This window comes from Ictidomys tridecemlineatus, chromosome 14 (genome assembly GCF_052094955.1).
Source record: "Ictidomys tridecemlineatus isolate mIctTri1 chromosome 14, mIctTri1.hap1, whole genome shotgun sequence".
NCBI lineage: Eukaryota > Metazoa > Chordata > Mammalia > Rodentia > Sciuridae > Ictidomys > Ictidomys tridecemlineatus.
In genome coordinates, this window is record NC_135490.1 from 55832876 (window position 1) to 55848318 (window position 15443).

At 41.5% G+C, this 15443-nt stretch overlaps 1 protein-coding gene across 1 annotated transcript in view; it reads right to left on the bottom strand.

The window, feature by feature from the left end:
* The window catches only part of Gsr (glutathione-disulfide reductase), a 48111-nt gene extending 33291 nt beyond the window's left edge, over positions 1 to 14820 (bottom strand). The window contains exon 1 of the mRNA XM_005340374.4: positions 14476 to 14820. Within this exon, the coding sequence (XP_005340431.1) occupies positions 14476 to 14775 (300 nt within the window). The 5' untranslated portion in view covers positions 14776 to 14820. The remainder of the gene's footprint in view (positions 1 to 14475) is intronic.
* Between the last annotated feature and the right edge of the window lie 623 nt (positions 14821 to 15443).

The window sequence follows — 15443 nt, forward strand, 5'->3', positions numbered from 1 at the left end:
CCTTTTTTCTATCATAGAGTGGGAAAAGATAAGAATATTATTTTCCTCATGTGATGAAGTAGAAAATCTTTACTTAGCATTTTCTCAAGAGAAGGGGTCAGCAAGAAAGGAAAGAACATCAATCAGATCATTTGAGCAGCTATCTTAGAGGATTTCTGGAAATCTTACTCTGGAGTATATGGATAAAACACCTAGAATGGCCTCTGCTAAAACCACAAGTAGAAAATGACATTTTATTCCTTAGGGCCAAAATAACGAGATTCATCCCTACTATGAAGCTTTGATTCTTAGTATTCTAATAGTCAACACACAAAGGAAAACAGTTCTAAGAGTTCATCCACCAGATATTTAGGAAAGTAACTATTTAGATAAAGAGGCTACAGAAAAATATCTTCTACATGTACCTGTAACTCCTGTGACTCAGGAGGCTGAGGTAGGAGGATCTCAAGTTCAAGGCCAGCCTCAGCAACTTAGAAGACCCCATTTCAAAATAAAAAGTATGGGGGATATAGCTTAGTGGTAAAGTACCCCTGGGTTCAATACCTAATACTAAAAAAAGAAAAAAAAAATGCCTCAGAAGGATCTTTATATTTTTAGGTACTGGAGACTGAATGAATCCAAGGGTGCTTTACCACTGAGCTACATTCCCAGTCCTTTTTTTTTTTTTTAACAATTTTTAAAATTGTAGATGGATACAATACTTTTATTTATTTTTATGTGGTGCTGAGGATCAAACCCAGTGCCTCACACGCGCAAGTCTTGCGCTTTACTACTAAGCCACAACCCCAGCCCTTCCCCAGTCCTTTTTGAGACAGGGTCTTGCTAAGTCACTGAGGCTGGCCTCAAACTTTCAATCATCCTGCCCCAGTCTTCAAAATAGCTGGGATTTCAGGCCTGAACACCACACCCAGCACAAGGATCTTTATAAACAAGATGCAGTGTTCATCCTTATACACACATTTTTGTGCATATCAGTTAATTTTCTTTTGATTACTTCCTAAATTTTTTTAAACTGAGCTAATTAGGACTTTGATTACAAGGCCTTAAGTTAGAAATATGGGCTTAACTAAATGATTAACTACTCTGTGTACTCTAGGGGAGGAGCTGCTTGTAAAAGGAAAACTATGCTGATCTCACTTTTTTGAAGGACAAATTATAAATTCCGTATAGACTGGCTATCTGATGTGTATTTCACATAACTTTTAACCTTATGAGTACTGACTAGAAAGCCCTGGATTCAATCCCCAGTGTTGGGAAATAGGGTGGAAATAAACCAAATGATATTTCTCATCAGATTGGTAAAAATGTAAGATTGCTGGGCACTTAGGCACATGCCTGTAATCCTAGTGGCTCTAGAGGCTGAGTAAGGAGGATCATGAGTTAAAGCCAGCCTTAGCAATGGCAAGGAGCTAAGCAATTCAGTGAGACCCTGTCTCTAAATAAAATACAAAATAGGGCTGGGGATATAGTTCAGTGGTCAAATGCCCCTGAGTTCAATCCCTGGTACCACACCCCCCAAGAAATATAAAAGATTGACTATAACTAATGTTAGCAAGCACATCACATTTGGTCCAGGTATTCTATTTTGGGGAATGTAACCTAGAGAAATGGTAACATATTTTGTTCATGTGCCCCAAAAGATAAATGTATAAGGATGTTCCCTGAAGCATAGTCATAATGTATAACTGGGAAGAGTTAACTATCCATCAGAAGAGAAGTAGTAAATAAATTACCGTACACCGAGCCTACGGAATACTCTGCAGTCGTTCAAAATGATAAAGTAGATTTCTACATACTGTTATGGAATACTGAATTCTAAGACAGAGTAGCTCCCCCTATCAGTAGTGGGCACATTCCAAGACCTACAGAATACCTCAAACTGTGGCTGGTACCAAACAAATCCCATATATGCTGTTTTTCCTTATACATAAGATAAAGTTTTAATTTATAAATTGGCCACAATAAGAAAATAACTGATAATAAAATAGAACAATTTTGATAGTGTGATAAAAGTTATGTGAATGTGGTCTTTCTCTTACTCTCAAAATATCTCCTGTATTGTACTTATCCTTTCTTGTTGACTATGAGTAACTCAACTGTGGATGATGGGGGACTACTCTATAATATAATGTGGCAAAAAGAAAAAAAATAATAGCTGTTCCATGGCATAATTTGTATTTATAATTATATGTACATATAGCCACACATCATGTAACGGTGTTTTGTTATTTTTTTTTGGGGGGGGGGTAACCAGGAATTGAACTCAGGAGCACTTGACCACTGAGCCCTAATTTTGTATTTTAGAGATAGGGTTTGAGTTGTTTAGCACCTCGATTTGGCTGAGGCTGGCTTTGAATTTGCAATCCTCCTCAGCTTCCCAAGTTGCTGGGATTACAGGCCTGCACCACCAGCCCAGCAACTGCGTATACACTAGTATCTCTTATATCCTAGTGATATTATTGCCATCTTAGTTTGTATAAGTACACTCTATGATATCTACACAGTGATGAAACTAAATAACACATTCCTCAAAACATATTGGTATTGAGCATAAATGACTGTATATATGTACAAAAACAGTTTGGCTACATTCCAAGCAGTCAATGGGGCTATCTCTAGGAAGGAAGAAAAATTCCATATTTCACTCTGTATGCTTTTTATTATAGTAAATAGTCATTCATTACTTGCATAATTATTTTAGATAAATAAACCAAAATAATTTTATTTGGGAAGTAGCATTTAGGTTAAGTGATTCTTTGTTCCCTCTTGTTCATTATATAATTTTTAATATGAAAATGAATACTTTCTAGATAAATTATATCAGGTGCTGATATAATGATGATGGTCATAAGGAACTACATTGGCTTTCTGTATGCTCCAAGGATACAGGCCCAACTCTTGTAACAAAAGCTTTCCAGGTATGCTTCTGTTTTGAAGGCTGAACCACACTGTATGCATCAGGGCAATTGTTATGACATGTTAGATTCAAAGACAGCACCCAAATCTCATTAAGATCTCTTACTTTTGAAAGAAGTAGTCTTTTTGAAAAGTAATCCATTCTTCTATTCCAAATTCTATTTGCTATCAGCATATTTGGTACAAATCTATTATAATTCCATTATTCATTATTATATGATGTAAAATTATAAATGAGTTATGCTTCTATATGGTCTCCTACCATTATTTGGCCTCCCCACCCAAAGGGATATGAGAGGTCATATTAAAAAAGCAACAAAGGCAGGAAACCATGTAACTAGAGAAGGATGCAGAATTCAAACCTACTAAAGAATCAAAACCCATACCAATATACAGACACGCTATTCAGAAAATATTTTATATTAGCAGTTAGCACCATTTATGACTATACACCCATCTGATTAAGCTGAGGATATGCTATTTCTCATCCTCCAAGTAACTGACAATTTATGGGGACAAACAGAATGAGCCATTCTTAAGGAGGATGACAGGACTTTCTTAAATGCTTACAGCAGAGAAAGGCAGCTGAAAACCTTTGGGAAAAATAATCCCAATCCCTTAACAGGGGTGATTTCATCATCAGACTTAACTTTCCTAGTTCATTTGGTGGACAAAGTACTCCCTGGACCTTTGATCCATACCTTTATGCCCTGCAGTTTTTGGTTTACTTTTATTAGCATTTATTTTATGCTGAATTTACTTCTGTGCTATAAGTTTTTGTTTCTTCTGGGATATCTTTGTATTCTGTGCAAACTACTCTTCTGGTTTATGAACAATTTGTTCCTTTTCAGTGAGTATCATCTCAATGTAGCAGGGGGAACTCTTTTTGTTTTTTTTTTTTAAAGAGAGAGTGAGAGAGGGGAGAGAGAGAGAGAGAACTTCCAATATTTATTTTTTAGTTCTCGGCGGACACAACATCTTTGTTGGTATGTGGTGCTGAGAATCGAACCCGGGCCGCATGCATGCCAGGTGAGCGCGCTACCGCTTGAGCAACATCCCCAGCCCAGGGGGAACTCTTGTATGGGTTAATCCAACCATGAGCTCTGTAAGTATGGTGGTGCATCTGGGGTGCTATGTTCACCTGGATATGTTCAATGATCAGAGAATCTACATCTAAACCCTTTAGTTCAGCACTACTCTCTGCATTTTTAAGCAAGTGCAGCAAAAATTCAGCACTCTTTTTGGGCCACCGATCCTGTGTCTAGCCCCACTGTTTGGCTGGGACACATCTCTCAACTCCTCCATTATAATGCCAGAATAGAACACATTGTTTCTTTAAAGTGACATCTTTCAAATACTTGGTGGTTTTTTTGGATATGCACACCCTTGATGGCCTGCACAGTTTCATAGGTGTTCTTAAAGTGAATTCCAAGATTTGAACCTTTTGATTTGCATGATTTTGTGGCGTTTTCCAGGTCAAAGAGAGTATCAGACCATTTTCACAGATCACCTCAGGCCACTTACAGAAAGAGGAAGAGCTGTGGCTATTACCTGCGGTTTATAGCTTACATACACCAAAGTCTTAAAGAGACTCCAAAACCAGTTTCCCCCAAAGCAGAGATGATTTGGTATACTAAAGAAATGTACACTACTTGCCCTTTTCCAGCTTCCCAGGAATCTTCATAAAAGCAATCAAGGCACGGTGTGGTAGTGCATACCTATAATCACAGCAATTTGGGAAGCTGAGGCAAAAGGATCAAAAGTTCAAGATCAGTCTAGGCAACTTAGCAAGACCCTGTCTCAAAAAGTAATCAGGAAGCTAAGGCAGGAGGACTCTAAGTTCAAGGCCAGCTTCAGCCACTTAGCAAGGCCATAAGCAACTTAGTGAAAGTCTGTTTTAAAATAAAAAGATGCAGGGCTGGGGATATAGCTCAGTTGGTAGAGTGCTTGCCTCACATGCACAAGTCCCTGGGTTCAATCTCCAGCACCACAAAAAAGAAAAGAAAAAGGGGCTGGGGATGTGGTTCAGTGATCAAACCCCTCTGGGTTCAAACCCCAGTAACAGATAAAATAGGCTGGGAATGTCACTCAGTGGTAGAGCACCCAGGAGGGTTCTGTTCCCCAGTATTAAAAGGAAAAAATAAAATAAAATAAAAAGGCAATTCAAGGAGTCACAGAGTACTAAACTACTAAGATATTCTTAAATACTCTGACCTATCATCAGTTTCTGCCTTGCTTAAAGCAATTTTTTTTAAAGTTTGTAATATGCTTCTTCTAAGGGTCAAGATGGCCTTAGATGGCTGACTAGATGACAGATTTATTGTTTTAGAAGTTTTTGCCTTTTTGGTTTATAATTTTTTAAAATTATTATTATTTTTTAGTTGTTGATAGACCTTTATTTATTTATATGCAGTGATGAGAACCAAACACAGTGCTTCACACATGCCAGGCAAGTACGCTACCGCTGAGCCCCAGCCCCAGCCCTCTAAATGCTTTTTAACTTTTAGCCACTCATTCATTTCAAAGTTTGGATAAAGCACCCACTTCTGCCAGGCATTATGCATGGAAAAGCACTGCTCCCCTGTAGTCTATAGTTCTAACCAGAAAGACCCTGAGCTTACCCAAGATACTGACTCCAGGGTCAGCAGAAGAATCACTCCATTCCCTGAAACCACAGAGCACTGGGTCAGAAATCTGAAAAGGGTGGTGGAAAACCATGACCTTGCTGGGTCACACAATCTGTGCTCCAGCTTGGCACACTTCAAGGCCTGGGGATATGGCTGAAAGGAAGGCCAAGACCATGAAATGCCACTGGTCCTACTTTGGCAACTCCTGGAAATAGGGTTTCTGCTGGCTTTAGAGACCAAGTTAAACTCCCATGGCAACAGGACATAAGCTGCCTCTTTAACTTAAAGAAATGAAAAGCATGTTTTTTGTAGGGGTAGGTACTGGGGATTGAACCCTGGGGCACTCAACCACTGAGCCACATCCCAAACCCTATTTTGTACTTTTTTTAAAATTTAAAGACAGGGTTTCACGAAATTGCTTAGTGCCTTGCAGTTGTGAGACTGGCTTAAACTTCAGATCCTCCTGCCTCAACCTCCCAAGCCGCTGGGATTACAGGCATGTACCACTGGGCCTGACTGAAATGTATTTTTCTTTTGAGGTGCTGGGGATTGAACCCAGGGTTGTGTGATGATGCAAGGCAACCAACTAAGCTATATCCCCAACCCTGAAAAGCACATTTAATTACCTTCACAGCAGGGAAGCCAGGATAAAGAGCTATGTCCAGTCATGTTCATTCCTTCCCAATGCGCCTCCCTATTCCTTTCCCCCTTCTCTAGTTGGTGTGTACATGAGGTTGTCAGAAAGCAAGGCCTTGAATTCATCAGGTAGTCTGACTCTGAGCTCTCCCACTCAATGACTGTAGGTAGATAAGTTTCTAAATCTGAGTGGCTTCCTATTCCATAAAATGGGAATGGAAATACTTATATTACAAAAGTTTTGAGTTTAGAGATTATGTAAAGCATTTATCTCTAATTTATGATATATCTGATGATGACAATGAAACTGAATTATACTTGTTGGAGCCTGCTGACTTCCCACATTGCACACAAGACATATGGAAGAGAGGCAATAAAGAGTTCTCCCTATCTGATACAGACCAACTTTTGCCAGGAGTTTACCTCCCAGACTGGGGAACTGGGTATTCAGGGCCCTGGCTTCCCAGTGGTGCACAAAGCTGATAAACCCCCTCCCCAGGCATATAGCACCTCATGAAACCTCCATTCACCAGGCATTAACCAACAAAAAGCTATAGGAAGATCCCAGAATCCTTCTGTGCAATGGACACACCAGCACTGAATCCTAGTGAGGACACAGACCTTCCAAGTAGGAATAGAACATGCACAAGTAGCAAAATTCAGGGAATTCACTCTCTTTCCTAGGCTGGCTTGCTGACCTTCAATTTTGCCTAGATAGGGAAATTTTCACATCGCTCACTCTGGTGCAAAGAATAATAAATTAATTTATAATCACACCTGCCACACATGTTTCCTGTGCTCAGAAGTGAATTTCCTTCCTGCTTTCTATTTTCCAAACCTCACCAGAGTTGCCTCTAGTTTTCTCCTGTCTTCCTTCTTTATAACCTAAAATCTAGTTGCAGGCTACTATTAGAAAATTGCTCATTGCAGTGATGCACACCTGTAATCTCAGCAACCAGGGAGGCTGAAACAGGAGGCTCATGGATTTGAGACCAGCCTCAGCAACTTATAAAGACCTTGTCTCAAACTAAAAAAAAAAAAAAAAAAAAAAAAAGAAGGGTTGGGATATAGCTCAATGATAAAGTGCTCCTGGGTTCAACCCCCAGTACCTAAAAAGAAGGACCAGTTATCAATTATGAAGCAAAGTACGAGTGATCCATCAACTCATTTTTTTCTACAACTACATATTGAGTACCTATTATGTGCAAGAATGTTCTAAGGGCTTGGGATATACTGGTGATCAAAAGGGATGATCCCTAGCTGGGCTCAGTGGTAGAGCATTTCCCTAGCATGAGGCCCTGGGTTCAATCCCCAGCAATGATTTAAAAAAAAAAAAAAAAAAGATGGAAAATGAACTGATTCATTAACAAAGGTAGGAACTAAAATTGGTTTTGCTCAATACTTCATTCACTAGCAAAACATGATATTAAACTGAACCTCCCAGGAATCATCAAATTTAAAAGGACTGCAACTCTGGGGCATCCAGGAGGACCCAGAAAGAAATTGGTGAAATCAAACTCTTCTGGAATGTCTGATACCCACTATAATGATATCTGTCCTGTTATCTCCTGCCCCCCATCTCCCAAAAAAGAAAGAATCTGGGATCCCACATCCTAATTAATGTCTTATGTTGCAATAAATGGTTATTAATAGTGACTGACTGGAGCTGGGCACAGTGGTGCACACCTATAATGCCTGCAATTCAGGAGGCTGAGGCAGGAGGATCACAAGTATAGTCAACCTCAGCCAACTTAGCAAAATCCTAAGCACTTTACCTGTCTCAAAGTTAAAAAAGGGGCTGGGGATGTGACTCAGTGGTTAAGAGCCCCTGTAGTCCATCTCTGGTACCAAAAAGAACAAAACATAAATAAATAAATAAGGGCTAAGGTAGAGCACTAATGGGTGCAGTTCCCATTACCATCAAAAAAAAAAAAAAAAAAAAAAAAAAGAAAGAAAGAAAAATAATGATGACCGGATCCACTTCTGAATGAAAACAGTTACTAGTATTTCCATATCATTTCTTCAATTTCACTCTTTTCCAAACATGTTTGATGAAAGACATATAGACATTGAGAGATTCAGAGGTAATCTTTCTTTTTCTGGACCTACAGAGTTTTAAGAGGGTTCTGAGGCAGACTGCAAAGAAATATTTCACTAAATCTGTGCAAAAAAGTAAACAGTACGGTAAATCAGCCAAAGTTTAACAATAGGTGTTGCCTACTCCAACTTCTCCACCCTTTATGATCACTCCTTTACTTAACACTTATGAATACAGCTGGATTCCACTTATGGAATTCTAAACCCACAAAACAAATTAGGGTAACTTTCAGATTTTAAGGGACACCTGTCAATCCTGAAGGAACTGATGGACAGCATTACTTTAAACTGAGGTCTAGCAGGGCACAGTGAAGAAGGATGACTGCAAGTTTGAGGCCAGCCTCAGCAATTGAGCAAGGCCTAAGCAACTTAGATAGACCCTATCTCAAAAAGGGGTGGGTGTGGTCGCACATGCCTGTAATCCCAGTGGCTTGGGAGGCTGAGGCAGGAGGACTGTGAGTTCAAAGCCAACCTCAGCAATTTGGTGAGGCCCTAAGCAACTCAGTGAGACCCTGTCTCTAAATAAAATACAAAAAAGGGCTGGAGATGTGGCTCAGTGGCAAAGTTCCTCTGGATTCAATCCCTAGTACCAAAGAAATAAAAATAAAAATAAATAAACTGAGGTCCTTTTAGGAAGTTACATTTAGAAATGTATATTCAGCCTTATGGAGGGGAGATGTCACAATAACAAAGTAGACACTACCACCTTCAAGTTCAATTATGCCTTGCATATTGCTAAGGAATTGCTTACAGCCTAAATGAACCATAATCCAATGAGCAGCTCATTTCTCAGCCCTCTTTGATGCCCCCACCCCCATTCTGTAGTCTTCTCTAGTAGGAGCTGCACAGCGCAGTTCACAACAACTTAGTGATCAGAAGGCTCTGTGCCATCAACCCTTACTCTCACAGATGAGAACTACTGGCAGTCCTACAGGAATCCAGCTATTCTTTATCTTTATCTAAATCAGTATACTTAGCAAGAATACAGAAGCATGTGCTCCCATGGCCCTGCAGCAAAGGAGCAATAAATCAGAGAGGGCTTTTCCCCAAGCTGACTCTCCCAAAGTCTGCGTGGGCAGAGAACAGCCTCAAAGACAAGCTCCCAGAGGTTCTACTTTACCTTTGGGCAAGCTCTGCATTGCTCTTTGGTCTTCATGTGATCACAAGAGAAGCATTAGGTTTCACTTTTTGGAAACTTGAAAACTGAATTCAGGGGCTGGGGATGTGGCTCAAGCGGTGGCTCAAGCGGTGGCACGCTTGCCTGGCATGCATGAGGCCCAGGTTCAATCCTCAGCACCGCATACAAACAAGGATGTTGTGTCCACCGAGAACTAAAAAATAAATAAAAATTCTCTCTCCTTCAAAAAAAAAAAAAAAAGAAAACAAAACTGAATTCATAGATCATCTCACATATTTTTTTCCTGTCCTTAAAAATAAGTTAATTGGTAGTGGAATTCTAGGAGAAAAAAAAAAAAAGATGATATCTTTCAGTATCCCATATTTAACATGTATCCTAATACATATAACCATACTCTTTTTTGGGAGGGTGGGGGGATTGTTTTTTGAGCCAGGGTCTAAGTTGCTGAGGTCTTGCTAAATTGCTGAGGCTTGCCTCAAATTTGTGATCCTCCTGACTCAGTCTCCTGAGTTGCTTGGAATACAGGTGTGTGCCACTGTGCCCTGCCAGCCACATTTTGTGTGTATATTGGGGGGTACTGGGAATTGAATCCAGGGGTGTTCTACCACTGAGCTACACATCCTCAGCCCTTTTAATTTTTTAACATGGGATCTTGCTAAATTACCCAGGCTGGACTTGAACTTGCATTCCCCCTATCTCAGTCTCCCAAAACTGCTAAGATTACATGTGTGTGCCACTATACCCATAACAACCACACTTTTTGCTTGATCCAGAAAAATAAGGACAGCCAGGTGTAGTGGCATACACCTGTAATCCCAGCCACTCCAGAGGCTGAGGCGCAGGAGGATCCTAAGTTTGGAGCCAGCCTCAGCAACTTATCAAGGTCCTAAACAACTTAGCGAGACCCTGTCTCAAAAAAAAAAAAAAAAAAAAATGTAGCCAGGCATAATGGCACATACCAGCAATCCTAACTGCACAGAAGGCTGAAACAGGAGGATAGTGAGTTCAAAAAAGCCAGACTTGGCAACTTAGTAAGTCCCTAGGCAACTCCGTGAGACCCTGTTTCTAAATAAAATATAAAATTTTTTAAAAAATGAAAATGGTCCTGTGCACTGTACTAACACATGTATTTTTAGACAATTTAATGGAGCCAACATCAAAGATCCTGAGCACTGACTGATCACCATGAACTATCTGATAATGACCAGCTTGATGGCATTTTCACCTATCTTCCCATACCTACCCCTCACAAAGTTTCCTTTCAAAGCTTCTGAAGGGGCTGAGAATATGGCTCAGTTTGCCTCGCATGCACAAGGCCCGGGTTCAATCCCCAGCACCAAAAAAAAAAAAAAAACATCTGAGACCCCAAAAAGTGCATTCTACTCTTTTTTTTTTAATTTTTCTTTTTAAGATAGAGTGAGAGAGAGAGAGAATTTTTTAATATTTATATTTTAGTTCTCGGCGGACACAACATCTTTGTTTGTATGTGGTGCTAAGGATTGAACCCGGGCCACACGCATGCCAGGCGAGCGCGCTACCACTTGAGCCACATCCCCAGCCCCGCATTCTACTCTTGAGATAGGCTGCATTCTCCCTTGAATGTAAATTTGCTTCCAAAATAAATAAATAAATCTGTACTTGGGCTAAATAGAAATAATCACTGCTAGAGAAAGTCTTAAATAAATCTCTACTTGTGCCTCTGACACATCTTGAAATTCTTTTCTGCAACATCTGTCGAGTACCCTCTCTGGTGACAAAACTAATTTTTATTTTCAACCACATTTTAGTTTATATCTGTTCCTTAGCAAAGTGAAGATGTTGGACAAAACAATACCTCTCATATTTCAATTAGGGTATATGTAAATCCAATCTTTAATGAAGCAAAAATAGGGGGTATGGTGTTTCATAAAGCTAGATGTATTCAAAGACCTATCTTTACTTGCATTATATGCTTCCTATGTTTTATTAAAATATTGTTCTTGGGTGTGATGGTGCACACCTATAACCCCAGTGACTTAGGAGGCTGAGGCAGGAGGATTTCAACTTTGACCAGCCTCAGCAACACTACAAGGCCCTCAGCAACTTAAGCGAGAGACCCTGTCTCAAAATAAAAAATAAGAAGGACTGAGGATGAAGTTCAATGGGAAATTATCTGTGGGTTCAATCCCCAGTACCATTAAAAAACAAAAGATGTTGGCTAAATGAATGATCAAGAATAAAAAAGAAACAAACAATTCTGATAAATAGAAATAACCACTGCTTGGGGGTGGGGAGTGTTGCTTAGTGGTAGAGCCAAGGACCTGTGTTTAATCCCTAGCATTGTAAAAACAATTTTAAAATAAAAATTTACCAAGCTTTAAAATTATAGTAATGAATTTTACTTAGGAAGGAACTAGCTGGAGAATCAATCTTAAAAAACTTCTACCTGGGATATTTCTTAATAATATCATTTACCACAAGACCATCTGTGCCACTCTCTTGTTCAAACCCTTTCACCATTGACTACTCCCAGAAAATCCACCTTTTAAAAATTAATACCTATCCATCAGCTCCCATCTCTTGGATCTATTAGAATAAAAGACAGCATTTGCTCCAAATTCAATTACACAACATACCCTGCTATATGTCTTTGCCCCAGACCCTTCCACGTCCAAGAATAATACTCATTCTTGAATCTTCAGAAAGGTACTGTCTCCTTCCAGAAATCTTCCCAGGCAGAAGTGAGAATTCCATCTCCTTTCTTAACTACTTTAATTGGTTATAACTTGCAGCAGTTAAGACAAGGCCACCCCACTTTGCAGTTGACTGTCTATATTTACCATAGGGTAAATTCCCTGAAGGGATCTTTGTCTTATATCTATCTTTTTTCTTTGTCTTCATCAATCCAATAAATGAATACATGAACAAATACATGAACAGAAAACCTCAATTCTCCCTACACCTGATTGGAAATCACTGTAACTGTGTATAGCTCACATAACTGTAATGCTTGAAGGAAACTAAACCCATATCTACCTATTGGTTCTACCTTCTCAAATATTTACTACCACCTACACCCTTCCTTGTAATTCAAAACCAAAAGTTAGTCTGAGAAAAGCTCTAGTCAGGCATGGTGGCACACACCTGTAATGCCTGTGGCTCAGGAGGCTGAAGCAGGAGGATCACGAGTTCAAAGTCAGCCTCAGCAAAAGTGAGGATCTGAACAAGTCACTGAGACACTGTCTCTAAATAAAATACAAAATAGAGCTGGGGATGTGACTCAGCGGTTAAATGCCCCTGAGTTCAATCCCCATTACCAAAAAAAAAAAAAAAGGAAAAAAAAAAAAAAGCCCTAATGTAACATCATTAAAAATTACTAACTAGATGACTTCCCAAAGATGTCAACGGTCAGATGGAAATATAAGATGCTATAGGAGGATGAGTTGAGCAAGGTCAGGCATTCAACAAGGCAGAAAATAGAAGGCTGATGGTCCTTTGCTTTCCTCCAAAGTGGTTCTCTCTCAGTGTATTCACATTCCTAACAAATCTAAAAATGGGTCAGCCCCTTCTTGATTAATACCAGAAGAACCAGCAATGACTGCCACAATGATACGGATATAAACAAGGAAGAAGGAAAACAGAAAAATTAAGGCGGTGCATAAGGTGAGAGAGATCAGGTGAGAGGGATCAAGTACTATTACTAGTTGAAATGAAAACTGGGGAACTTCAAGTGACATCCCTCAATCGGCCTTCTCCACAGACAGAGTTCCCGTCTTTCTGCACTAAAGTGCATGGCAATAATTAACAGAGATTTTTCCTTTCTCCTAATCCCCTTTTTCACTTTGAACTTGAGCACTTAAAAATACAGTCAGCCTTTCATAGCTACTCACCACAAGTTCCATTCATTTCACAAATAGTTATTGAGCAAGGTACTTTGTTAAGATAATGAAAGGTATACAAACACAGGAACCCATCCCTGCCCCTAAGGAATTTCCAATTTCGTATAATTTAAACATCAGTCTTAAAAGGAATTTAGAGAACTATTCCCAAATCCCAACTTAGTCTTGGATTCATCATTTTAAAAGTCAAAAGCAAGTACCTCACCCAAATATTTTGATTAAAAAAAGGTCATACTAATAGCATGGGTACAAAACTCACGTTCAAAATTTACAAGTAGGTTTTCAATCTCAGAATTTACAACCACGGGGGGCGGGGGGTTATGGCTCAGCGGTAGAGCACTCGCCTAGCACGTGCAAGGCCCTGGGTTAGATCCTCAGTCCCACATTAAAAAAATAAATGAAATAAAGGTATTGTGTAAAAAAAAAAAAAAAGGAATATACAACCACTGGGGTGGGGGTTTAAATCTACCCCAAATAAACAAGAACAAAAATCTGAGAGATCACCTAACAATGTCTTCAAAGCCTTTTATCAAGGTAGTCTGTAGTTCTCGGCATTGGCTAAAACTCAAATGACCTGCAGAGCTTCTGAAACTCCCCAAACCGAGGCTACACTTCAGAACAATTAAGCTACAAGTCCTGGTATGGGAATCCACGCAGAACTCTGAACTGAATGTGCAACCAAGGTTAAACTGCTGCTATAAATCATTATGCCCTTGAAATAGATGGGAAAGGATCAGGATCAACATTCCTCGAGGTTACCCGCCTCCACAGGCCACTTTCAATTTTCCCAGATGCAGTCTTGGGTTTCATGAATCCTTTCAGGTGCATAAGCATGGAACGCAATACTCTCCCACCAGGAGGAGGGAGGATGCAAATAAGTTATATTCAATTTAATAAGCTACGAGTTTCGTTAATATTGCACCTGTGCGGAAGCACGCGCTGACCCAGCATTAGGGGCCGCAGAGAAGCTCCTTTACACTTATCTCCACCTGCTAGGGTCTGGCCTTAGAAACAGAGTGCGAGAGCGCGGCGCTGGGGGCCGCCCTCCGGGCCGGGACAAAGGGGTTCCCAGTAAGCAAGGTCTCAGTTGGCTCCTGTAGGTGCTAGGACTAAGAGGAGTAGCGAATACAACGCTGCAAGCCCAAGGCGCTAGGAGCAGCGCCCAAAAGGCCGCGATACTCACGCAAGTGCCGCCCAGTTTGTGGCTCTCCACCACCGCGGCCCTGGCGCCGAGTTCGGCTGCCCGGCGCGCGCTGGCCAGCCCGCCGGAGCCGCCCCCGATCACCAGGTAGTCGTAGCAGGCCACCGCAGCGGGCGGCGGACACTGCAGCTGAGGCTCCTGCTTACACGCCATAGCTTGGGAGAGGGTGCGCAGGGCGCCGGCGGGCCCGGGCGCAGGCAGCGGGAAGCCGTGGAAGGCGCACGCCGCCCGCAGCCAGCTCGGCCCCGCGCTCGCGCTCAGCGTGCGGGGCAGCAGGGCCATCCACACGGAAGTGGCACGGGGAGGGAGAGCAACCCAGAGGCGGGCCCCGGGGGGAGGGGGCTTGGGCCGCGGGCAAGCGCAGCCTCATCGTGACTAAGCAGCCGGCCGCTGCGCGGGAGCGGGCGGAGGAGGGGCAGGCGCTGGGAGTTGGGGCAGGCGCTGGGAGTTGGGGCTCGCCGCCGCGTCCGGGGCAGCCTCCCGGTCCCCCTGCAGTGACGGCGAGCGGCGCCTGCCCCTGCGAGGAGCCCCGGGCTTTCTTTGTCCTGGCCCTTCACCCGAACGCCTGAGCTCCTGGCTCCCGGGCGGCACTGGCCCGAGGCAGGCATTTGAAGGCGGAGAAGCATCACGACGTCTCCTGTTTCACCCATCTTCTGGAGCTAGAGAACTCTGCCCTCTTATTGCAGAGGTTAAGTTTCTCAGAGTTTTTCCGGAGACCACTTGGGTTGACGATTTCTGGGCCCTGACCAAGGGTTGGGAATTTACATTTTAAACCCTGGTCTCCTCCTTCCGGTGTGATTCTATTCTTTTTTGGTACTGGGGATTGAATCCAGGGAGTCTTGACTACATCTCCAACCCCTAATAAATAAATAAATAAAATTCTTTTTTGATACAGGGTCTCGCTGAATTACTGTAGGTATCCTCTGATTTGCCATCCACCTATCTCAGCC